Consider the following 27,097-nt stretch of genomic DNA (forward strand, 5'->3'; position numbering starts at 1 on the left):
GGCTCACCGCAACCTCCGCCTCCTGGGTCCAGGCAATTCTCCTGCCTCAGCCTCCTGAGTAGCTGGGATTACAGGCACGCACCACCATGCCCAGCTAATTTTTTGTATTTTTGGTAGAGACGGGGTTTCACCATGTTGACCAGGATGGCCTCGATCTCTTGACCTCGTGATCCACCCGCCTCGGCCTCCCAAAGTGCTGGGATTACAGGCTTGAGCCACCGCGCCCAGCGACAAAAATAATTTCAAAGAATATTTTGTTAAATGGATTGAACATCCCTAGTGTAAATATCCAAAATCTAGATTGCTGCAAAATCTGAAATATTTTGAGCACCAACATGACTCCACAAATGAAAAATTGCACACCTGACCTCATGTGATGGACAGATCACAATAGAAAGTGCTGTCATCACTCACGCACAACAATATTTAAAATATTGTATTTATATTTTAGATACATGCACATTATTTAAAATATTTTATTTATATTTAAAAATATAAAATATTGTATAAAATGGCGGCCTACCAGAAGCTCTCTGCATTGCCAAAGAGCTGCTTCTAGTGGTTCTTTCCAGGTTACGTAAATCCCTCTGGTTCCTGACCCATTTAAAGGGCAACTTGTTTTATGGGAAACAACTGAGTAGCAGCCAAACCCTAACAACTATTGTTTCATAAAGGAACTCATCATCTTAGCAAGGATAAAACATGGGTATAAGCTGTATATTAGACATAAATGAATTTCATGTTTAGACTTGGGTCCTATCCCTAAGACACGTCATTATGTTTATGCAAATATTCCAAAATCTGGAAGAATTTAAAATCTGAAACACCATACATTTCAGATAAAGGATACTCGACCTATAATAGAATATTATAGTTATTCTGTATTTCATTTTTAGCTTGGAAAAGAATGATTCTGATGAATCATTAATTATTTTCCACATCAGTGCTCTTAAAAGGTAGACACTTTTATGAATTTTGCCTTCTGATAGAAAATATCTCAACACTGAATTGGAATGTCGTTTAATCAAAATAATCTGCCAATTTCCATGGAACTGCTTCCCCAGCAGCAGTTACCCAAATTATGTCTGTCGTCGTTCTGGTTCAGTGAAAAAAATAAATAAAACAGATTCCAGTGTGTTAGAAAAAGCTGTTGGAACATAGAAGGATTATTTTAAGAGAAAATGAGTACATGAACACTTTCTGCTAAAGGACTGTGCATTTGGTTCAAGAAATACAAGGACTGGGAAGAATGGAACCCCAGAGACAGTGCCTAAATACTGTCTTTTTCATTGCAGAGGACAAAAACAAAATATACAACTTTTGAAGTACATAGCTATTTTCAGAGTTTGCCTGGTGTGACGGACCCCTTAGCCAGTTGAAGTATTTTTTCATCTTTATCTCTCACCCCTTTTGATAAACAGGATTATCTCCTGTAGGTGGTAATTTCTGCCATACAACCTGAGTAGTTATCTCACCCCCTGCATCACACTGATACTCACCTGTCAGTACTCACTATGCAAAGACCATGAGACACACATACATCATTCCACATACTTAGGTTTTCACTTGCTGTAGCAATGAAGGCCTCCCATTATTATAGAACCCAGGAAAGTCTCATCAAGAGAGAACTAAACAGGCTTGGTTTATTTTTTATTATTATTATTATTTTTTTACTTTTTTGGAGACAGAGTCTCAATCTGCCGCCCAGGCTGAAGTGCAGTGCGATTCTCCTGCCTCAGCCTCCCGAGTAGCTGGGATTATATATAGGTGCCTGCCACCACACCTGGCTAATTTTGTGTGTTTTTAGTAGAGACAGTATTTCACCATGTTGGCCAGGCTGGTCTTGAACTCCTGACCTCGGGTGATCTGCCCGCCTCTGCCTCCCGAAGTGCTGGGATTACAGGCGTGAGCCACCACGTACTCACCAGGGCTTGTTATAAGATCTGGGCTCATCCTAGGTCACTGTAGGGAGGACTAAAAGCAATATGATTGCACTTGGAACTGGTGTTCTCACTAGAAAATGTACCCTCTTAACTTTCACCGCTGTGCTGTAGAGCCGATCTCCAGGACATGTAACTGAAACTTTATACCTGTCAAACAGCAACTTCCCATTTTCCTGTTCCCCAGCCCCCAGTAGCTACCATTGTAAATCTCTCTGGTCCTTTGAGTTCTGCTACTTTAGATATCCCTGTACAAGTAGAATCATAAGGTATTTGTCCTTCGGTAACTGGCTTATTTCATGTAGCATGATGTCCTTAAGTTTCATCTGTGTTATTACAAATGACAGGATTTTCTTCTCTTTCAAGGCTGTATAGTATTCCACTGGGTATCTACTCCATGTTTTCTTTATCTCTCCATCTGATGATGGACATTCAGGTTGTTTGCATGGCTTGACTGTTTTGAAGAATGCTACAATGAACATGAGAGCACAGACATTTCTTTGGGACCCCAGTTTAAACTCCTTTAGAGAAGTATACACAATTAGGATTGCTGGATCGATGCTGCTTTTATTTTCAGATTGTTTTTGCATCACAATGGCCAAATTATAACACATCCTTCATATGGTAGCTTTTCTCATTAGGCTCAGAGACCTGTGAGGAAAAGCACATGTTGTTAGTCATCTCATCATCGCTAGCAGGATAATTAAATGTAATCACCGGAATGTCAGTCAGTCCTCATAAGGTACTGAGTCTTTTTATGCCGTTTTCCTTATCTGAAATGGCACTGAGATGGTCCTGAGAATGAAGGGCAGCTGGTAAAGTGCTCCTCAAATCATTCTCTATAGCGGTTTTGGAGTCCTGATTAACTTCTGTGTCTGCATCAGCTCTCCTTGGTCCCACCTTAAACCCACTTTCCACACGTCCTGGCTTGTTGAGGGAGATGCAGACATCTGTGTTCTGTGTTTTGCTCCTAGCTGTTCCTCGTACCAGTGACACCCAGTGCAGCTCTGTCCCCGAGCCCAGATATGGAAGGAGAATTGGTTCTGAGTTTTCAGCAGGCTCCATCGTCCGATTCGAGTGCAACCCGGGATACCTGCTTCAGGGTTCTACAGCACTCCACTGCCAGTCTGTGCCCAACGCCTTGGCGCAGTGGAACGACACAATCCCCAGCTGTGTGGGTAAGCGGTGTCCCTAAGCGGCGCTCTTAGGCACGGGGCTGCTCACCAGAACTACATGGCTGTGCCAAAGCCTTTCCTGCTCTGTCCAGGCTACGTAAATCCATCTAGCTCGTGACCTATGTAAAGGGCAATTTGTTGCATGGGAAATAATTGAGTTAGTAGCTAAACCCTAAAAATTATTGTGTTTCATAAAACAACTCATCATCTTGACAAGGATAAAGCATGTTTTCCCTCATATTTCTGAAGTACACCACCAACTCTGAAGTCATGGGTATAGGACATAATTTCGTGTTGGGAAAAAATCATTATCATGTTGATTTGCTGTGTTAGTTGTGTAATGTCCTTTTAATAAATTGGTGCTGATGGATGTTTGCAAAGTAATAGGTAAATGCAGCCTGAATAACAATGACCTTGTTAGTTTTAATTTACTTGCTTCATTTTGTGTGGAAAACTGTAGCATGATCATGATTAGCACTTGAATGATTTGTACATTTTAAGTGCCTCTTCTTCTGAATTTGCTCATAAGTACCATTAATATCATTTGGAGATTCATGTCTGCATGGAGAAGAGAAGACTCTGCCAAGTTCTTTAAATTTACAGTAGGTAAATTATTCTAAACAGAATTCACTTTGGAGATCCCATGATAAGACCCCATCCCTTCTTAGAGAACTTAAATAGATTTGTTTATAGACTCAAGATCTATAATTTAGTAGCATAACAGGTAATAATCAATTATATTGCTAATTTAAAAGAGAATATACTAAATTTTTCCTGGGCTCAAAATGCGATTTAACATATCATAGTTAATGTACATTTTCTCTTACCATCTGATCATACAGCCAAAGAAAATCACATGCCGCATCAATGCTGTCCCATGTCACTTTACTTCAATACATATGGTTCTGTCTTTTAGTACCATGCAGTGGCAATTTCACTCAACGAAGAGGTACAATCCTGTCCCCTGGCTACCCTGAGCCATACGGCAACAACCTGAACTGTGTATGGAAGATCATCGTTACGGAGGGCTCGGGAATTCAGGTGAGTCCTTCAAGTCCAGGGTCTACAACAGGCTCAGCCAGGGTCAGTGGGCTTCCTTCTTTCATTCTTTTGTTCTGTCTTTCTTTCTTTCTGACTCTCTCTGTCTTTTTTTTACCTTCTTTTTTCCTTTTATATTGGTTATTTAAAATACATATATTCTGTTTCTCTCACTATTTCTACGAAATATTTATAATCATGTTTCTATATTTGGAATACACATAATCAATTTTTTAGAATAAAAAATATCAAAAGTACCATTTGTAGAAATTGTCCCTTCTGCTGGGCACAGTGGCTCATGCCTATAATCGCAGCATTTTGGGAGGCCGAGGCAGGCCAATCACTTGAAGTCAGGAGTTTGAGACCAGCCTGGCCAGCATGGTGAAACTCCATCTCTACTAAAAATACAAAAACTAGCCGGGCATGGTGGGAGGCACCAGTAATCCTAGCTACTTGGGAGGCTGAGGCAAGAGAATCGCTTGAACCTGGGAGGCCGAGGTTGCACTGAGCTGAGATTGCAGCACTGCACTTGAGCCTGGGCAACAGAGCAAGCCTCCATCTAAAAAAAAAAAAAAAATTGTTTTTTCATGGTTTTTAAAAAAAAAATTTGTCCATATATACACATACACCTACACACATACACACATACACACATACATACGTATATACAAACCTTAATCGTGAAAAACCGCAATACCCCATCTGGTTAGACTAATTTCGTTAAGCCAAAAATAAATATTAACTTCATGTTATGGTTCGGTAGATTCAAGTGATCAGTTTTGCCACGGAGCAGAATTGGGACTCCCTTGAGATTCACGATGGTGGGGATGTGACCGCGCCCAGACTGGGAAGCTTCTCAGGTAAGATGGAGCCAATTCCCTCACCTTTGTTTGTGACTCAAAATCTGCAAACAGCAGGAAAGCAACATAAATGAGAACAGACTCTCCATATAGATATTTTCCTGCACAACTCTTCTGTCTCCATAATGGTTGCTCTGGTGTTGAAAGTGTTAGAGTAAGACCATCAAGAAACAGGTGCGAAAAAAGAAAACTGTGTTCCCTACGAGCAGGAAACTGATCTGAAAGTGTCAGGCAGGACAGCTTTGACTATGCTTTGAGTGTGGCAGGTTCTCAGGCTGGCCATGCATAGCAGAAGCCAGGAATAATAATGTAAGGTAGGGAAGAGGCAGAGGTTAGGAAATGGTTCCCAGCTCTTAAAATGCACAGCCTGACATTAAGCAATCTAGGAAAATCACACTGAGCATATGGGCTCTGCTGGTCCTGAGATTCTACCCTACGTATATGTAGCCAGACAGGAAACCGTAGTCCCCTGCAAGTCCGCCCTCTCTTACTCTTTCTTGCACCCCCAACTCTCATGAATGTGCCTGTCTTGAAGATTCTCTTTTCCAAATGCCTTGCAAGCCCTCCCTTCCCACTGCCCTGGAACGTCATCCAGGCCTCAGCTTCACTCTTGTTTAGCAGGGTATCCTGCCTGCAGATGTGTGACACTGCTGTCTTTCACTTTGTGTTGTAGTAGCCTTAGGGCTCAAACTCCATAAGTGGAAGAAAACTCCGTGAGTGGAAGGGCAGGGGTGATGATCAATATTGTAATTGTCACCCTGGTCATTACCGTCCTCTCAGTCGCCTGCAGTTCCTGAGCCTTTACTTTGCCAGGTTTTGGATGTGTGTTAACATGAATGCTTAATTTTATCTTGAATGTGGCTGGGCACAGTGGCTCACGCCTGTAATCCCAGCACTTTGGGAGGCTGAGGTGGGCGGATCACTAGAGATCAAGAGGTCTCGACCAGCCTGGCCAACAAGGTGAAACCACGTCCCTACTAATTAGCCAATTTGGCAACACCAACTAAGTTCTAGGAGATGTTTGTTATCTCTGTTTTACCAGTGAAGAACAAAGATTAGATACTCTAGAATGCTCATTATTACACAGAAAAAGTAATATTTTCCCTGAGTCCCCTCTTGTCTGCAGTAGCTGACTGACTCCTATCCCACTCTACTGAATTTGTTTATCCCTACAGCAAAGGGAGGCTGGAATTTTTTCCCCCTAACTGTGAACATTTCTTCACTAAACATTTCCATTCTACTTTTACTCAATAGAAAAAAAAAAAAAAAAAAAAAAAAAAAGAAAATGGATAGTGCATAGCCCATTCACAATGTCTGCTAAAGCTTCAATTTGATCACTTCAGATGACTCAGACATCTTATCTCTGAATCTTATCAAATAAAACCGTATTTTTATTTAGGCATGGCCATCTAAGGTATTGGGCAATAAAATGCCAATCTCCCCTCTTACTGTTATTTATCACTCACAATACCTGTTTGTCTGCCTGTATACTATTTACACTTTTGGGAACTTTTATTTCAAATAGCCCATTACAGTCCTTAAAAGCCAGAACTCAAGTCCCGTCTCCACTAGGAAGACCCTCTTTCTGACCACGTAGCTTTTGCAGTAGTTTAATTTAGCATGTGATTTCTTAAAGTACCTGCTATATATTAGGCACTGTGTTTGTTGTTAGGAATAAAAGATAAGGCCTTTGTCATTAAAACATCATCATCAACAATAACAAGAGATAAAATCTACCCAGATGCCAAATTTAATGTAATTATATGAATAATACTTGGTAAATAGAAAGCATTACATGTAGGTGTTGGGTGTTATAGGAGGGAAGAAAGGTAACATATTTTTAAAGATTTAAGAGAACAGAAAGCTACCTGGATAAAATTAAAATGTCTTAACAGATTAGTAAAACAAAGCTAGACAAATCAGAGAGAGAGAAGAAATCTTCCAGGTCACAGGAGCCTTGCAGCTCTGTGTTCATTTGTCTATTCTACACTCAAATATTCAATTGTGTTGGTCATTTTTAAGTAAAGTGTTCTTTTATTTTCTAGAGACTTAAGTTTCTTGAGAATCTATATTAATCTCTGAGTGTCATGCACAGTTCCTGGCACCTATCATGCATTTTATGAATTCAGTTGGTAATGCAATTCTGACACTGGTTACCTGGAGTTAGCATGGAGCTCATGCACTTGACACTGCAGGCATGCTTCTCCACAGGACTCCCCTCTGATGCCAGCTGCAAGCTTGAGGCTCCCAGGCCACCTGTACTCTGACCCACTGGCTTCAAATTTGGGGGTTCCATGGTCCCTTCAGTTTTTGATAGTTCCCTAGAGTACCTCACAGAACTTGAGAAAGTAATGGACTTATGCATATGATTAAGATTATATTATAAAGGAGACAAATCAGGACAGGCTGAATGAAGAGACTCATACAGTGACATCTGGGAAGGTCCCAAACAGGAAGCCTCTGTGTCCTCAGGAACTCAGCATGTAGAAGTGCATTATCATCTGAGCTTTAGTGCAAGAGTTTTTATAGGGTTTTGCTTACATAGGCAAGATCGATTGATTTTTTTGACTACAGGGTTGATCTTAGCCTCCAGCCCCCTTCCCTGCCCAGACGTTGGGAGGCTGGGCTGATGTCATGGCTCAAAGCCTCAACCCTCTATTCATATGATTAATTTTTCCAGCCCCCATCCTGAGTTACCATAGCCATAATCATCATCACAGCCGCTATAAACAGTGTGTTGTGAAAAGCCCCTCCATGGACCATGAAGCCACTCCTGGCACCTGGGAAATTCCAAGGGCTTAGAGTTTATCTCCTGGATATCAGGGACAAAGACCAGAAAAATTCTTTGTTACACAACAACTATAAATTAATTTGAGCAGAATTTACACTACTATTTTGTCTTTTCATATTTCTGAGATGTAACATATACATGGAGTAAAAATACTCTTGATAAAATACCCAGAAAATACAGAAATACAGATGTGTGTTCCATAATCTTTTTATCTTTTCTCATGATCTTTTATTTTTTTTTAATTATTTTTTTTATGATCTTTTATTTTTATCACAATGTTTTAGGATACATGTTGGCTTAAGTGATTGCGGTGGCTCATATCTGTAATCTCAGCACTTTATGTGCCCAAGGCGGGAGAATTGCTTGAGCTGAGGAGTTTGAGACCAGCCTGGGCAGCATGACAAACACCATCTCTGTAATTTTTTTTAAGTTTGCCAGGCATGCACCTGTAGTCCTAGCTACTTGGGAGGTTGAGGTGGGACAATTGCTTGAACCTGGGAGGCAGAGTTTACAGTGAGCCAAGATTGTGCCACTGTACTCCAGCATGGGCAACAGAGTGAGACTCCATCTTTAAAAACAAAAAAATTCTTCTCATAGAAATAACTATGGAATATTTAGCTTGTTGCTTTCAACTTCTTTAGGAAAAAAATGCAAAGATGTAAATGTTTTAGAAAACTAAGTTAAATAAAATACAAATGAACAAATAACACTGCTCTCAAAGAAAAAAAATTAATAAGTATTATATAAAGGTATATATCCAGTTTAAAATAATGTGATTAGGTCTAATAACACAAAATCATTGTTTTCTATGATTTATAAATTAAGAGAGTGAGGCTGATAAAATGTTTTCAAATTCACTTAAATTGAATTTTTTTAGATCTAAAATTCTGTTAAAGAATATACATCTAGGTACAATATTGTAAGTGTACAGATTCTGAAGTTAAACAGACCACTCACTTTTCACAGTTTAACATTTAAGAGTGTACATATTTTTGGGAGACTGGAGATGTTTCATACATGAGTGATTAACAGTTGTTCTAGGATGTTTTCAGGATTTAAGACAATAGTGTTCTTGTGAATGAGCCTCAACACCCCGCGTCAGCCCCATCTCAGCTGCTTTCCGTCCTTGTCACCTATGCTTATTGTGGGGTAAATAGGAGAAGAACCATGCTCACAGATTAGGGCCGTGGCCATTGTGAGTATCAAGTCCACTTGTATGTTCACTTGGAAAGAATAATCAAGAAGACTTTTTAATTTAACTCTGCACGCATCATATAATGTTCTATGTTCTGAGGTGGGAGTAGAGAAAGGAGCACTCACGTTCTGTGTCTCCTGTGCAGTTTAGTATGGAAACATCTGGCCCCTGTAGCTTTCACTTGCTCCTCCACAAGTGAAGAGGAATGAGTGCCCTGCCCTGGCTGGTGAGGGCCAACCAGAATGAAGAGATGATACGTTCACCTAGTTGTATGTCTAAAGATTCCCTTTACTCAGCCACTGAGTGAAGGGAATGCCATTAAAATCATTTTTTTTTTTTTTTTTGAGACAGTTTGGCTCTTGTTGCCCAGGTTGGAGTGCAATGGTGCGATTTCACCTCACCACAACCTCCACCTCCTGAATTGAAGCAGTTCTCCTGCCTCAGCCTCCTGAGTGCTGGGATTACAGGCATGTACCACCATGCCCAGCTACTTTTGTATTTTTAGTAGACACGAGGTTTCTCCATGTTGATCAGGCTGGTCTCCAACTGCCAGCCTCAGGTGATCCACCCATCTTGGCCTCCCAAAGTGCTGGGATTACAGGCGTGAACCACCGCGCATGGTCTAAAATCATTAATTCTAGTCTCTATTTTGCCTCTTTCTCCTAATAACGGCCCAAGCAGACCCTGTTATCCCTGTCTTTATGTTTCAACTGAGACTAGGAATCTAAGAGGGCCTTCCATCCTTCTTTGCCACTGCAACCTTTCGGGTACATTTTTGGAGGTCGACTTTATAATTCTCCTGTTCTCTCTCAATACCTCGCTCCCTTCCTGTGAACCACAGGGCGTAAAGCCCAAGGTCTCATGAAGAAAATAGCAAAGCAAACATTGGCCTCAGGCTTCATGTGTTTACTGCACACACGTCTTCCAAAGCCAGCCTTCTTTTCCTTTGAGGGTTGCATGGTATATATCTGAATTTAGAAAGCAAAACTTCCTTTTCCTTCTGGCTGTGAATCTTTTCTTTATTCACTATGGGTCAGGTATGTGGAACTGTGAGGAATAAATAGCTGTTTGGACACAAACAGGATTTGTTCACAGTTCAAGTTAGTGTTGTCAGGGGTAGAATGAATTTTAAAATGGAAATGAAGGCTAGGATGGGTCTGTTTGCGCTGGCTTTGAATTAGTGTGAACTCATAGTTTTAGTATATATATATATATAGTTACAGAAATAAATACAGTGTGTGTGTGTGTGTGTGTGTGTGTGTATAGCTATATACATAAATATAGTGTGCATGTGCATATGTACATATTGTGTTTTCTACCTGCCTTTTGAGAGGTATAAAACAACAGCCCAGTAGCACCCACATTCTGCTTTCTAAATATCCCTCTCAACTCCATTCTCCCATTAAAAGAACCAGCATTTCTTGGAGAAATACTGACTGTAAAGCTGTAGTAGGAAAAATTCAAGATAAACCATTTTGTATGAAATAGAACTTTATGGCCTGGCATGGCGGCTCACGCCTGTAATCCCAGCACTTTGGGAAGCCAAGGCAGAAGGATGGCTTGAGGTCAGGAGTTTGAGACCAGTCTTGGCAACAGAGCAAGACCTTGTCTCTACAAAACCACAACCACAACAACAACAGGAAAATTTGCCAGGCCTGGTGGCATGGGTCTGTAGTCCCAGCTACTCAAGAGGCTGAGGTGGGCAGATGGCTTGAGCTGGAGAGTTAAACGCTGCAGTGAGCTGTGAATGCATCGCTGCAGTCCAGCCTATGTGACAGTGAGACCTTGTCTCTAAAAAAACAATGACAAGAAAAATAAAAGTTAAAAGTTTATACTGACAAAATTAAATTAATGAATTAATAAAATGAATGAAAATTAAGGCTTTCTGTTGCTGCAGAATGCCAGCTCATAAGTGGAGAAGGATGGATGTCATCGGCGGGTGGTCATTCTCAGAATGGGCTCGGGCTGGAACACCCGGGGACATCAAGCTAGTGGGTGAAGAGTTGATGAGAAACAGGACTCTCAGAGTCTCCATGCATCTCCCCTGTGAATCCTAAGTCATGACAAGGAGTAAAAAGGTGCCTTTGATGTGGAGGGGTCTGACAGACAACTCTCTCACCAAGGGATACAAGATCATCAAGAATGAGCCATTATATGCATTGGTATATGAAGATACTGACTCTCAAAAAAAATAAGAAGCTTGAATTACTGTGTCACATTGCAATTTCTGTGGTGTAAATATTCCCACCATGGCTGATTGCAAGCGGCTGACATGAATTCACAGTCACGCTGAGCAGAGTTGGGAAGCGATGCTGGAATCGGCACCTGTGAGCCTGCATGGGGCCATCCACCTCCCGCTTTGAGAAGCCCAGCAGTAAGAAGCCCTCGGAAGAATGCAGCACCCCACTTTCTATTCTTGCCCCAAGTGCATGGCCTAATCCAGTCACACAGAGCATCAGACAAACACAAATTAAAAAAGAAAAATCCCACAAAAGAACTTGCTTACATTTTTTTTCAAAAGTGTTAAGTTCATGAAAAGTAAGGAAAGACCAGAGAACTCTTCCAGACTGAAGAAAACTGAGGGGTCTAACACAGAACACCCTGAGTGATTCCAGTAAAATCTTGTCCTCTCCAAGCCCTGATGCCAGATGGATGGAACTTAAAGGAGGTCAGCAGATGACATGTCCTATCTATGTTATGTTTTTGATTTAGAGAACTGTTTTGTTTTAAAAAAGTGGACGCTGGATTTTTGTAAGAAATGAGTTATCGTTATAAATCATTTAGAATAAAATAGTTGTACACATACACACACACGTATAGCAATAGATGTAATTATTGTAGCTGTAGAGAGTGGATGCTTCAGTTTTGTGATACTACACTTACAACTTTTCTTTAAGTTAGAAATTATTTCAAAAGTTTTAGAATGAATTTTTTAAAAACATTTTAAGGCCGGGCGTGGTGGCATGAACCTGTAATCCCAGCACTTTGGGAGGCCAAGGTGGGTGGATCACAAGGTCAAGAGTTTGAAATCAGTCTGGCCAACATGGTGAAACCCCATCTCTACTGAAGATACAAAAAATTAGCTGGGTGTTATGGTACATGTCTGTAATCCTAGGACTCAGGAGGCTGAGGCAGGAGAATCATTTGAACCTCGGAGGAAGAGGTTGCAGTGAGCCAAGATTGCTCGACTCAATTCCAGCCTAGGCTACAGGGAAAGACCCTAACTCCAAAAACATGCATACATACATACATACATACATACATACATAAATTTATATGGAGAAGTGACAAGTTAGCCATAAAGTTTGAATGTGTTAAAGAATTATCAATATTTAAACTTTTTTGTAATTATGATACTTTAAAAATGTTTATAAAGGAAATATTAAACCCATTTAAAAAGTTATTCAGTAAAAACAAGAGTAGTCTAAGAGAGGTACATATTTAACAGAAAATCATTGATTTCAATCACCCAGTACTTTAGTGTTTCATTTCTGTTTGGATAAGCGTATGTATGTAGGTATTTTATCACAAGCCACTTAACATCTTTTTTTTTGGAAATAGGTTATAAATTATAAATTAATAAAATAGAACAAAATGCATACAAATTTGTGGATGTCATATTAAAGAGGGGTAAATATAACCGTGCTGAGAGGAGAACCTCCAAAAACTATAATATAGTTTATTTTTCCTTTGTTATGTATTCTATCTAGGCCACAGTAAAATATATGATCAAAAACATTCTGCCTATGGTGACACTTTTTAAAAAGTGACTCTGTTGCATTTCGTGCAGGGGCATAAGCTCCTTCTGATAGGCCGTTCTGAGAAGATCCCAGCGTGGAAGCCACTGCTGCGAAGGTGCCCTCTGCAGATGCCTGGGTGCCAGCCCCACACTGTGCCCCCGGCTTCCCCTGTCTGGTGGGTTCTCGCGTCTCCTGTGTGCCACCAGGGCACCGAGATGCCACATTATTCGTAGGATAGCAAATGATTCTCTTTCATAACAGGAGTGCACACAGGACTGTCATTCATGGATCTACTTGCTGCAATTAACAATCACTGTTAAAGGGGGCCTGATGAGTCACAAACCACTTTCAAATGCAGAGCTCACTTGTCAGTCACACACAAGAGACTTGTGATCATCTTTGCTTTATAGAACTGGAGCATACCACAGCATTTTCAGTGACTTGAGTGACAGAGGTAAGTGGCATCAGAAGTAGGTTTTCCTCCAAACATCCTGTGTTCTCTCAGATGCGTGAGAGTTGAGCTATGAGGACGCAGAGGCATAAGAATGATGCAGTGGACTTCAGGGTCTTGTGGGGAAGCGTGGGAGGTGGGTGAGGAATAGAATACAACATATATGGTGCAGTGTGTGCTGCTCAGATGATGGGTGCACCGGCATCTCACAAATCGCCACTGAAGAGCTGATTCATGTGACCAAATATACCATCTGTAACCCAATAACTGAAGGAAAGATAAAGAAGTAGGTTCTTCGGATGCCACTGTAATATGTCCATGGAAGATGAACAAAAAAGTCGGACAATGTGTATGGAATACCTGCCTGGGAGATGACCGTGCCAGGGGCTGGAGGGCATTCAATGAATTTTGAAATGTAAAAGCTGGAGTGTCATTTCTCAATGAGGGTACGATTGAAAAACCTGTACCAAGCAGGAGGCATACACTGAAACTTAGAGAAGAGGTAGACCACTGTGCACATGGCAGCCTGGTGGTTTTGTGGAGGGAATGAAAACTGAGCTGATACTCCCGTCATTGGTAGGTGGAAAGTGGAGGAGAAACATGTTTTTTAAAAGGATTTGTAGTTAGTTAAATAGATGTAATGGAGTGGAAAAAGTAACTGATTATACCTAATTACATGTAGAAACAGTCAAAAAGTAGTGCAGATGATATATTGAAAATTTATTTGGATAAATTAATTACATCTAGTAATATATTGTTCTTTTTACAAACATTATCTAAAAATGCAAAAGTAATGCAATTATGAGAGGACAGCAAACATCATGGTAATTGAATAAAACAGGTTAAAATGGTGTCTTAGTGGATGTCTTTTTTCTTCGTAGTAAAAAGGACTTGGAGTCAGGCCAGTGAGCAGGTGTAGTTAACACCCGCTCCACCTCTTACTTCCTCCCTCCTTCCTCACTCCTCTCTCTGCAAGACCTTGGGTGTGCCCTGTTTTCAGCTGCACAGCCAACGCTTTGCTTCTTTTAGAGGCCGTGGAAAAGAGAGAAGTACAGTTTAGGCAGATTAGCTTTCTCTTCAGAGACACACCAGGCCTCCACTTTGCATCCACCCATCATCTTTACTCCATTTCCTGTTACACAGTTTACAGTAACGTCTCTTTATCTGTTTGTGCTGATCAGCAAGGAGAGGTTTATCGTTGTTACCCCATGATTTTTTAGTTAAAATATTGTGTATTTTTCTATTTATTTTCTGTCTACTTATCTGTTTGCCTGTCTTATCAATTCAAGGTCAAAAAGCAAAAGAGTTATATCAGCAAATGCTTCATAAGTGTTTATCATTCAACACACACAGTGCTCTTACAGTGAATTATGCACTAAGGATTTAGGTTTAAAATGACTCCACCTCCCAGAGAAAATACCTGCCTTGGCAGCCAGGGAAAGCAGATGGAGGAACAGACCCCAAATCTCAAGCAGGAACTCCACCTTCAAAAGGTTCTAAGAGTGCGCGCACACACACACACACACACACACACACACGCTATTAGTAAGGAGAACACGTGGAGTTCTCTTTTCTCTCCTTTCTTGTTCTTCTAACACATTGCAGTAGCATCGTTGGTACTGATTGTCCAAAGGTACTAACTTCACTCCTTAAGGCACATGTTTAAACTATGGCAAACCTTTGTAAGCACTATGGAAGATTCTGGTTGTCAGCCCAAAACCAAGAAGAAATCCTCACTGTGTCTTCAGATGATACTTGACAAAATCCTCCTTTGCATTTGTAGCAGTATGTTCTACTGGGACCTTATTTCCTCTCATTCTGCTGGTATTTTTTTCCAGCCTCATTCCAGGGGAGAGCCAGGAGTTCATACCTTGGTGTTCATACCTTGGGTCTAAAAGCAGCAGGTGCTCATCCCCATGGGTGGACGCCCTCCTGGATTTAGTCTTTCAAAAGGCTCAGCTTATGAAAGCAGAGAGGATGGTGGTGAAGGCGGATGTTGAAGTAGTTGAAGTGACTGGCAAGAGGAAACAGATGGTACTTCCCAGGCCTGGGTTTCCTCTAGGAAAATAAAATATAATTGAATTTCTTGAGCACCACAAGGACGTGACTGGACCTTGAAAATAAAATGGTAGCCTGATGACTTAGGGTAGGTTTTGGACCAGGGACTCATCAAAGAGGATTCTGTCAAAGCTGTGCACAAAAACAGGAAACTGCTCAAATTCAGGGGTCCAGGAGAGGTTGAAGAATGAGCTTATGTGAAATAAGCAGTCAAGGACCCAAAAGTTTGAGCCTATGGTCTGTCCTGAGGCAGGAAAGGAATCCTCAGCCATAATAGAGGTGAAATTTCGCTGGGTGCGGTGGCTCACGCTTGTAATCCCAGCACTTTGGGAGGCCAAGGCGGGTGGATCACAAGGCTAAGAGATCAAGACCATCATGGTGAACATGGTGAAACCCCATCCCTACTAAAAATACAAAACATTAGCTGGGCATGGTGGTTCATGCCTGTAATCCCAGCTACTGGGGAGGCTGAGGCAGGAGAATTGCCTGAACCCAGGAGGCGGAGGTTGTGGTGAACCGAGATCACGCCATTGCACTCCAGCCTGCTGGGTAACAAGAGTGAAACTCTGCCTCAAAAAAAAAGGTGAAATTCCCCCATCTCCATAGGATGACTTCTCAAAGCACAGTATAGATCAATAGAAGTTGATCTACAGTTTTATGAAAAGACACATCTTATGTCCATGTATAGAAATAAAATGTGCAAACATTACTCATTTGTAAACAGAACATTTTGTGTGTGTAACAAATGCATAAGAAGAAGGCAGATACCCGCTCTGAAGCTCAGCTGATGGCTATTTTGTCAGCCCACGCAGGAGATGTATGTAGTGAGAGCGGAAAGGAAGATGGATTAAAGCCGTACCAGTCATATTTTGCATGGCAAAGTTGGTCTGCGCATTGTCTTTAAGGATTTGATGAGGTTCAAGTCTTTGAGGCTCTGTTCTTTTTCTTTTTTTTAATTGCACTCCTTATATGTTCTCAGTTACACAATGTTCCACAGTAAGGATATTCTACTATGTAACATTATCTGTGTTGAAGGACATATAAGTTGCCTCTGGTGTCTTACTATTACAAGTAATACAGAAATGAATATCCTTCTACACATATCTCTATTCTAATCGGGGAACGTTCTTCTTTGCACCAAGTCAGAGAATAACTAGTATGTTTGGCAAATGGGTTAGTTTATCTAACAATACCATCAGCATCCATCCCTGTCGTCACATTCAAAGCTTCCTCCTTCTCCAAGACCCCAGACTGCCTTCCAATCAGTCATCAGGCCCTAAATGACATGCTTTCTAAGTATTTTTCCAAATTATTTCACTGACGTCATATTATCTTGGGCTGATAACATGGGCTGATGAACCCGTGTTGATCGAATGAGTGAGTGGCTTACTTTGGAAAATAAGTGGTGATATTTGAATGAATAGAAATAGGAAAGGTGCCAGGTGCTGTTGCTCACACCTGTAATCCCAGCATTTTGGAAGGCTGAGGCAGGAGGATCACAAGGGCAGGAGGATCACAAGGTCAGGAGTTCGAGACCAGCCTGGCCAATGTAGTGAAACCCTGTCTCTACTAAAAACACAGAAATTAGCCAGGTGTGGTGGTGTGTGTTGGTAGCCCCAGATACTTGGGAGGTTCAGGCAAGAGAATCGCTTGAACCCGGGTGGGAGAGGTTGCAGTGAGCCGAGTTAACGCCACTGACCTCCAGCCTGGGAGACAGAGTGAGACTCCTTCTCAAAAAAAAAAAAAAAAAAAGGAAAGGGAAAGTGAATAAGAGGAGAAGGAAAAAACATGCCAGGCTTATAAAATGGAGCATCTTCAAGCAAGAGACACTAATTGTGAAAACCAAGTAATGATAAGAAGCTAGAAATGCAGGCACTGGTCAGGTCATGCAGGGTCTTCAGACCAAATCAAGGAGTGTGAAATTTGGTTCTAAGATGATCAGGAATCTGTGAGAATTTTAATATGTCTGATCATACATACATTTGTAAAGTACTTTCTGACTGCTGAATGGAGAATGCCCTGAATTAGGAAAAGATCACGCTCAAAAAACAAGTTAGGAGATGATTGCACTCATTCTGGTTAATGTAAGGCTGCCTGCACTGGGGTGATTACTGTGATGATAACATGAAGCCAGTGAAATAATTTGGAAAAATATTTAGAAAGCACATCAGTTAGGACCTGATGACTGGCTGGAGGGCAGTCTGGGGTCATGGAGAAGGAGAAAGCTTTGGATGTGAGGACATGGATGCATCCGCTGATGGTATTGTTAGGAAACAGTGGAGATCTACCAGATGTTTCGGGGACAGATAGATTAGGAGTTTGGTTTGACACACAATACCTTTAAAAAACCTCTTACAAAGAGACAGCCAGAGTCCTTGCCGAGGGTCATCGGTTTAATCAAATCTGTTAGTGATTGGACAGAGAGGCTCAAACCTGTAATTCCAGCATTTTGGGAGGCCAAGGTGGGCAGATCACTTGAGGTTAAGAGTTTGAGACCAGCCTGGCCAACATGGTGAAACCCCATCTTTACTAAAAATTCAAACCTTAGCAGGACATGGTGTAGTGTACCTGTAACCCCAGCTACTCAGGGAGCTGAGGAAGGAGAATCACTTGAACCCAGGAGGCAGAGGTTGCAGTAAGCTAAGATTGCACCACTGCACTCCAGCCTGGTGACAGAGTGACATTCCATCTAAATAAAATCTGTTGGGGGATATCAGAATCGTTTAAATAGTGAGCTAAGGATGATAGACAATCTTATCTTTTCGATAATGTTCATCTGTTTTGAATAATTATCAACTTATATTTTGCTGTGTTATTTAAATTATTACTCCCCCTATTCACCAGTACTATCCTCAGTGTAGCTCATTTGAATAATTTGTCTATACCGTGGTGAGCTTTACACAATGGATATTTTCCTTGACATCTAGTATTTATACACTTCCAATTTAGAGAATGATTCTAATAGAGTATTGAACATATACACATCAAGAAAAAAGTAACCTAAACTTGCATACTATTTCATATTATGATACGTTCTACCAAAATGTCTCAGACTTGTGAGTGACGAACCATTTTCTTTTCCTCAGCACTTGCCAGGATGATTACTTATTTGATACCCAGTCCTCGGTACCTGTCTTTCCCTTTCCAGTGGGCTAGTTACTGTGATGCAGGCTAGAACATTTTAAGTAATGGAAGCATTATGTCAAAATAACCCTACATACTCCTTTTCATGCATTTTTAGTTGAAATTATTGACAGATCCGGGGAACGTTACTCAGCATGTGTCACATTGGGAAGAGGATGGGCATACATGCATGGTCAAAAGCAGCGCCTTTTGAAGGGTCTCTCAGATCACTACCTACCTGGTCTGACTGCTCCCTCAACCCTCATTACACTTGGCTCTTGAACTTTTCATTCCTCTCTGTTCATATCACGTAAAAAAAAATAAATTTAAAAAGCAGATTACATTGATAAAGCAATGCAAAAGCAAAAAACAACTCATGGTACAATGGGAGTTTTGTATAATAGAAAGCATAAGAGAAAGGTGTCACATTGACTTGAGCAGGTCAGAAACTTTTTATTGTACCTAGAAAAATAGAATGGCTGAATGCATAATAAAATGAATGCTTGGGTTAGATATGTGGCAATCAGACAAATTATAGAAATTTGTAAGCCTAATAAGTATCCTCATGTGTTTTATATTTAGAAAAGTGAAAGTATTTTTAGTGTTAAAATTCTATCTGCATCGTTTCTTACAGGAACCACAGTACCAGCACTGCTGAACAGTACTTCCAACCAACTCTACCTGCATTTCCAGTCTGACATTAGCGTGGCCGCTGCTGGTTTCCACCTGGAATACAAAAGTAAGGTCAACTCTTTCTGCATCCAGCTTCCACTGTTGTACTGAGTCATTTTTTTTAAAGGAAAGAAAAATAATGCTCTTACTAAACAGTGAAATATTATTTTTCTAAAACTGTATAAGACTTGCCTGAAATTGACCTTTATGAGACCTACTTCTTTAAACATGTAAGCCGGGCACAGTGGCTCACACCTGTAATCCCAGCACTTTGGGAGGCAGAGATGGGCACATCACCAGGTGTTCGAGACCAGCCTGTCCAACATGGAAAAACCCCATCTCTACTAAATTTAAAAAAAAAAAAAATTAGCTGTGCATGGTGTTGGGCGCCTGTAATACCAGCTACCTGGGAGGCTGAAGCAGGAGAATTACTTGAACCTGGGAGGCAGAGGTTGCAGTGAGCTGAGATTGTGCCACTGCACTCCAGCCTGGGTGACAGAGTGAGACTTCATATCAAAAAACAAACAAACAAACAAATATATAAGAGACACATTAATAGGGAAGTGTATAAGTTAGAATCTAGAGTAAATAGATGGCAACAGCTGCTTTAATTTCACATTGTTTGTATTAAAAAGTATAAAAATGAACCACTTGTAATATTACTAGTTTTTTATGAGGGATTAAAACATACTCATATTAGCATCCCCAAAATGTGGACAGTCTTACCTTCTGCCTAGATTATGGTCATAAGCCTCTTCTAGTTCTAGTCTCAAAGACAGTTAAAATAAGAATGAGCAGAGAGCTGTTGTTCCAGTGCGTGCATTTGTATATTACTCATTTTAATTGGAAGAAGGCATCTCACAGTAGACTCTAACCTTTTAAAGATGGATGTGAGACTGAGTTTATAGTCTGATAAATGAAATGACAAAGGTCATATACACAAATCTTTTTTGGCATTTGATTATGCAGGTAAACCTTCTAATGCGAAATAAGAATTTCCAATGAGAGTAAGGTTTATTTTAGGACCTGTTTTCAAGCACTGAAAACGTTTAATGTTGATATTCATCTCCTTTAATAAGCAGTTGCAAATAAGCAAATACATGGATACGCTTTAATAAGTGATCTTTTCAATTGAGATTAAACAGTTTGCTAGGATGTAAATGCATGCATATTTTTCAAAGGCCAGATTTCCAGCCGATGATAAATACCCTAAGCCGGACACAAACCACAGGGCTGTTTCACATTCTGGTTAAATTTTCCTGCTTGTTATGGGCATTTGTATGCAAGTTCATTTCAACTTAAATGAATAGGACTACTTCAGTGACTGTGTAAAGTGATACTGTGGATGTTACTTAAATAGGATGTGTCTGGAAAAATCTGCTACTTTGATATACTTTGTGAATCTCTGTAGATAGACAAACATAAGTCTTATTTATGGTAGTATTTAAAAGTTGACTAATATTTTCAGGAGTGTTAGTATTGATGACTGCTCTTATCACTCTCAAAGTTATCCTGTAGTTTCTGGCTTTTCATTCATTTTTCTTGGAAAGTGGTGCTAGTGAAATGAGTCTATGATTATGATTATAACAGTGGGACATACCTAGGCTTCAGCCCCATCAATATAATTGTCTACTTTATTACTAGACAATATAATTCCTCTTTATTCCTAGATAATATAATTCATTTAAAAAGACAGACTAACTTATTACTCATTCTTATGAACTTTGAGAATCCAAGATGTTTAGTTGGGCCAACCATAATGCTACATTTTTATTTGTTATTTTCTTTTTCAAGTGGTTGTTTCTGATACACCATTCTGATAGTGTATGCCATTTGAGTATTAAGAGGAACTCATTTTTGTTCTTATTCTTCATGCTAGAGTTTGAAATATAGATTATAGAAAGTATTTGTAGAACTGACCTTACTATGATTAGTGCCAAATTGTATAAGGACTGTTGATGTAAATCACCAAAAGATTTCCTGATATTTTTAATTCATTGACATATTTTTGGATTTACTTTAAGATACAGACTGTCAATCTACAAATCTCTAAATTCATATTTTTCAGCAAAGTTTATGTTCATAAAATAAAAATGGAAAAAACTATAGGCACTTACTATCTGCCAGGCCTTGCTCTAAATTTGTTACCACTTTTGACTTATTTGTCCTTAAAACAGCCCTATATTTTTGAAGTATGCTCAGTTTTTCCAGATCAGGAAACATAGCACTGAGCATTTTTAGCCTTTTTGGGTTCTAGACACACTGTTAACATATAGCTTGCAGAAGCAGGCATGAAAAAAGCATTTTATTACGGATACCATTTACTGAGCACCTTGCAAAGTATCCAGACCACCCTGTGAGGAAGGTGATGTACAGACAGGTGTTCTACAAATGATGACACTAAAGGCCAGTGCTGGCTGAACCACGTGTGGAGAAGCAGGGAGCTTGTGAGTCCATACTGGAGATTGAGTTTGCCTGCTTTTAAAACCTGTGCCATTAAGGCCTTTCCTTCCTTCCTTCCTTCCTTCCTTCCTTCCTTCCTTCCTTCCTTCCTTCCTTCCTTCCTTCCTTCCTTCCTCCCTTCCTTCCTTTTAAATTATACTTTAAGCTCTGGGGTGCATGTGCAGAACATGCAGGTGTGTTACCTAGGTTACACATGCTTTCTTGGTTGTTTGCTGCATTCATCACCCCGTCATCTACATTAGGTATTTCACCAAATGCTGTCCCTCCTCTTTCCCCCCACCCCCTGCTATCCCTCCCCAACACCCTCCCCAACCCCCACAACAGGCCCCAGTGTGTGATGTTCCCCTCCCTGTGTCCTTCTGAGGAGTTTTTCCTTCATTTGCTCACATGGAAATGAAGACTGGGCCCCCTTAACCATTGTAAGTTCAGATGGACACTGGTAGAAAATTCTCAAACAAAAACCAAACACTTATATTTGAAAGATAGGCTGTAAAATAGTAATGATAGCTAAAGCAATTCCAAGAAGGTCTTAATGTGTATGATCTAGACGCTCTGTGATCTTACAGAATCCAAGTAAAAGCTCAAAGGATCAGCATCTTTCAATTACTAATATATTCTCTAGCCGTTTAGTCTTCGTTCACATTATTCAGCTGGACATTTGAGAATTAAAACACAAGTGTCACTCTTGCTCTGCATTCTTTCCTAAAGACAACCAACGAAACCAAAACAAACCAAATACTCAGATATCTTAAATTACAAATTTACATTCTTGAGGGGGAGCACAATTAGAAAGAAAATACTTAAATCTGGTTATGGTTATGATGATCACCTGGAAGCAAATTGGCAGGGTTCTGAGGTGCACATGACAGCAGTACCTCAGATTTAAAGTATCCCTGGAAAGCAAATAAGCAGTAGTAAGCCATGAAAACACTTAGAGAAAACATTGCAGTCAAAATTAAATATTAATACAGAGACGCCAGGTGGAAAAGAACCTAGCACATTGGTGAAGCAAAACAAACAAAGGTGTAGAAGAAGGAAGGGCTGTGAGCCATCAGAAAAGAAAGAAAAGGAAAGAAACAAGGTTGAAAAGGTGGGCAAGAGCCAGAACATGCAGTACCTTCTAGCCCAGGGTTTATTCTAAGAGTTATTGGAAGTCATTGACTCTACGTAGTTCTGAGGCAGACAAGGAGCTGAATTTACTGCATAATGCAACTCTCATGGTTTTGTAGATCCATCAGTTTTGAGTGAGTTTACTTTCATTAAATATGATATGACTTAGAAAAGTCTAGTCTTTGAAAACAGAGGCATGCTGCAGAAAGGGAAAATTGTTGAGTCGCAATGGGTTTCTGAACCCAAATATAGACACATTGGATGCAAAATATTTAATAAGTATTAAACTGGCATTATCTGAGCACACATATATCGTCTATTCCCAAATATTGGGTAAATCTAAAGGGTTGATACTCCAGAGAATATATTTCAATAGAGGCCTATATACTGAAGTATATTGTCTCATTGACAACTTGTGCTCACTTGAAAATTATGATTATTCTATTTTTCAAATCATTCCTTTGGTTTTAGGATTTTCTTACTCTCTTTAGAATTCATGCTGTTATTCTACCAAGTTTATCTCTTGGATGTTAAAACTTGAAAGACTTCTCTATTCTACAGCAGGTCTTGCAAATTTTTCATGGTAAGTAACTAGGGAATAAAGATGCTAGAAATGGAATAAGTAATAACCAGTGGCTCTGTGACTTAGCCAACCACCAACTAATCATTTATGAAAACCTCAGTCCTGTCATACTTTTGATCAAGGCTCTAGACACAGAGGAGTGGACTTTAGAATGTAAGTGGGATTGAGATGGGTGGTGAGTAAAGTTTTGATTGTTAAAAAGTGAAATTGTATTTGAAGTGGAAATCAGGCAGGGTTGCTTGGAGTCCCTCCACTCTCCTTCGCCAGGCTGTCTATTCTTTACGTCCTGTTTAATAAGTAAAAATGAAGTAAAAACTTTCTTTTCCAGAGAGCTTTTATCATAGTTCACCAGGAAGTCGTGCAGTGCTTCATAAGAGATCTGTAATTGGCATTCAAACCTTTTAAATACTACCTTGTTAGGGCACTTGTTTATTTCTCATTTTTAAATATCTATTCCCCCAAATCCTGTCATTCTTATGAACTGTAGCCATAAATTTCAATTGATCTTTCTGTCCCTGACTCTTTTCAACACAATGCCAAGCTCAGATTTATTCCAAAATGTCACTTTGATCAGATCATTAATTATATCCTGCTAAAAACCCTTCAGTGGGTCAACAGTATGTACCCTATTTATTATGGCATTTCTAAATAATGTGGCAACCAGTTCATCACCCAAGTATGTTGGCTCACTTGTTTTCATGTGATGTAATTATTAGTTAGTAATGGCCAATCAGTGGGAAAACCCTTTAAAGAAATCAGAGATAGATTCTGTGTTCATATCTTGTTTTTGATATTCCATTTTAAAGAAAAACTTACATAATTTACTATTTCAATGTGTGAACAATTTTTGATCATCACATGTTTATGAATTTGTATTTCCTATGGTTTTGTATAAGAACTATTTTATTTTTTCCTATTTGTATTTCCTATAGTTATGCATGATCCTTGGATTCATTGAAAATTAAACTCATCATGGCCCTTCAAGATCTTGGAAATAGTCACCAATCTTTAGAAAGTCATGCGAAAGAATGAGTGAGCCATAAAAAAATAATTAAAGTACAATATAGTCTATGCTATGGTAGGGTAAGGCACAAGTTAGAGGTGACTTGTTCAAACTTGTGTTATATTTCTAGCTCTAGACTCAGTGGACTCCCATGTCCCTTTTATCGTCCTTTTTGTTGTGATAAAAATAGATACAACATTATGATAACTGTTTTTAAGTGTATAGCTCAGTAGTATCAAGTATATACACATTGTTTTGTAATCAGTCTCCACAATGTTTACATCTTGCAAACACTCATGAAACACTAATTCTGTGTATCTGCTTCCCCATAGCCTCAGGCAATCACATTTCCACTTTTTTTTTTTTTTCTGTGATTTTGACTACTAGAGATTGTTTATATGAGTGGAATCATACATTATTTGTCATTTTTGTGACTGGTTTATTTCACTTAGCGGACAACTAATAGAGACTTTTCACTCCGTTGTTTCTTTTTAAGGCTTGGTATAGTCACGTTTGTTTATTTTTGCTTTAGTTGCCTTTGCTTGTGGTCTCGTATCAAAAAATCATTGCCAAATCCGAAGTCCTGAAGCTTTTCCCCTTTTCTTTCTTCTAGCATGTAAACAGGGATGTACTGTTTGGGGTGGAGTCTGTAATTTACTGAGACTCATGATTCCTATCCGTGTGTAATAAATAGGCTATGTCACTTCCTGGTTTGTGATCTTGAATACACTACTTACCATCTACCCATGAATGAGGATATTGGTTCAGGTTTTTCGTGGGTGGTATGCAGACCAAAATGGTCCTGTGACCAGATAAATTTTGGAGACCGTGTATTAAATACATTTGATGAGAATTTATCATTGCACAGTTTCTCTGCAGCAGTAAAATGCTAATATCATTTGTGAGCCCCTGAGAGAGAGATACATTTTACTTCCCCCAAAGGCATTTTTTCACTTCCCTTGACACTAGACACACACTTCTTTATGCTTTGAAGAGACTGTAGGATGTAACAAATGGAAATAATAGAAGTAGCATTTATGGTATGTGTCAAACCTGCCAACAGTTTACAGATGAGGCAAAATCTTTTTACCTCTATGTACCGCCTAAGCTTCCTAGATGTTAAATAAAACAGTAGTTTCTTTTCTTTCTTAAGGAACTATGTGATGAGTGGCATTTTTCCTATAGATTTGTGTGTGTGTGTGTTGAAGACTTATTGACTCCTTACATACTGTGGCATAAAAGTCTGGGTGCAGAGGTATACATTTATGGTTTTCTATAATCATGGCTTTTGACCTTTACTTTATCCGTTGTCAACCTCACATGATGTCTCCCTGAGTGACTTGATTTCTTTCTTCACAATGTTCTAGCACATTATCTGAACTGAAATGCAATTTTTTGAATTAAGAGTTTAAAGAAATAATCAGCAGCACATCTGTGTTAGGGTGTACCATACCTCCATTCATCTAGAAAAAGAGGAATTTTTATCTGCATGTTGTGTGGCAAAGAATAATTATTTAGTTAATTACAATAAACACTGCAGCCATTGTTTTCAACATCAGAGAATAATCGCTTACATTCCACACAGTGTTTGTGGTCTACCTGGGTACTGAATACTTAGGTGTCTCCGTATGTGCCTATATTTTGATTTCTTGACCCTGTTTCATGCTACCCCTCTATTAACCTCTTTACATGGGTCTGCTTTTCTTACTCTCTGCTTATCACCTTTTTTTGTTTACAGCTATCCAGTCTAAACATATCTTTCTTTTTTTCTCATTGTGATGTTTGAAAACCATACAATCTGCCAGTCATGCAAAATTGAGAAAAATTGCCCAAGGCTATTTCAGTTCATAATATTCACAAAGGTCCCATTTATACTGTTCTAAGTATTTGATTAAAATTACATGTTTATCATGTATTCTAAAATCATTTTCATTTGGAAGATTTAAGTAAACTCTTCTTAGAATTTTGCCTAATGGATTTAGAAAAATGGCTACAGTAAGTTTCAGGGACTTGATGAGGCTGATTGTTATATTCTGACTCATAATGCTCACATTTTATAATCAGCTGTAGGTGAAGCCATTAAACTATATTTTTGGTCAAATTAGGACATTCACCTTCTTAATGGATTTGTTTTATATTCTTTGCTTTCATAGGCTAGATTCATGAGGTTTAAAACTTCTTTTACTACATTCTAAATCCAATTGCAATTTTACATACAAGCATATTTTTAGATGTCCAAATTTTAAGATTGAAAATGAACACAAAATGTATTGTGGGTATTATATAAAACACTTTGGTATATAAGACCCACCTCCTTTCCTACCTCCTGTGTTTTATTCTGTCTTGCTTAAGTGCTTTTAAATGTTTACCTTACACAAAAATTACCTTTATGTTGTCTTCAAATTAAATCAGGGAACCTGGGGATTCAGTGTCATGTATTAGGTTGGCAAAAAAGTAATTTCAGTTTTTGTCATTAAAAGTGATAGCCAACCTCATAGTTTGTGAACCACTTTTTAAAGAAACATTGCTTTATCCCATATGATACATTATTACTTATGGTACAAAGAATATGTATGCTATGATTTGAAAGAACTAGAAATTATTTCTCTCAAAAATTTTGCTAAACAATATGACAGCTTACTTTTTCCCAGATATCTCTGCTTCTGGAAAATCTAGAATTTTCCTATCATGGTTAAGTTTTATGACGTTTTAGTCTGCCTTTAGAATAACTCCTTTTATTTGTGTATGTCGTTGTAGATACCTATCTTTTATGTCTAAATAAATACTTTATCCATTGTCAACTTGACATAATGTCTCCCTGAGTAACTGTTAAATGTCTTTCTTTTCTTTTCTTTTTTTTTTTTTTTTTTTTTTTTGGAGACAGAGTCTCACTCT

The 27,097-nt window shown here is 39.2% G+C and overlaps 1 protein-coding gene across 2 annotated transcripts in view; it reads left to right on the forward strand.

The window, feature by feature from the left end:
- Window positions 1–27,097, forward strand: part of CSMD1 (CUB and Sushi multiple domains 1) — a 2,110,588-nt gene that overhangs the window by 1,801,638 nt on the left and 281,853 nt on the right. For both annotated transcript variants that reach the window (XM_017501161.1, XM_017501162.1), the window contains exons 34-37: window positions 2,915–3,118; window positions 4,032–4,156; window positions 4,917–5,013; window positions 19,006–19,110. In XM_017501161.1, the coding sequence (XP_017356650.1) occupies window positions 2,915–3,118; window positions 4,032–4,156; window positions 4,917–5,013; window positions 19,006–19,110 (531 nt within the window). The remainder of the gene's footprint in view (window positions 1–2,914; window positions 3,119–4,031; window positions 4,157–4,916; window positions 5,014–19,005; window positions 19,111–27,097) is intronic.

The sequence above is a fragment of the Cebus imitator genome, unplaced genomic scaffold (assembly GCF_001604975.1).
Source record: "Cebus imitator isolate Cc_AM_T3 unplaced genomic scaffold, Cebus_imitator-1.0 Scaffold279, whole genome shotgun sequence".
Classification (NCBI taxonomy): Eukaryota; Metazoa; Chordata; class Mammalia; order Primates; family Cebidae; genus Cebus; species Cebus imitator.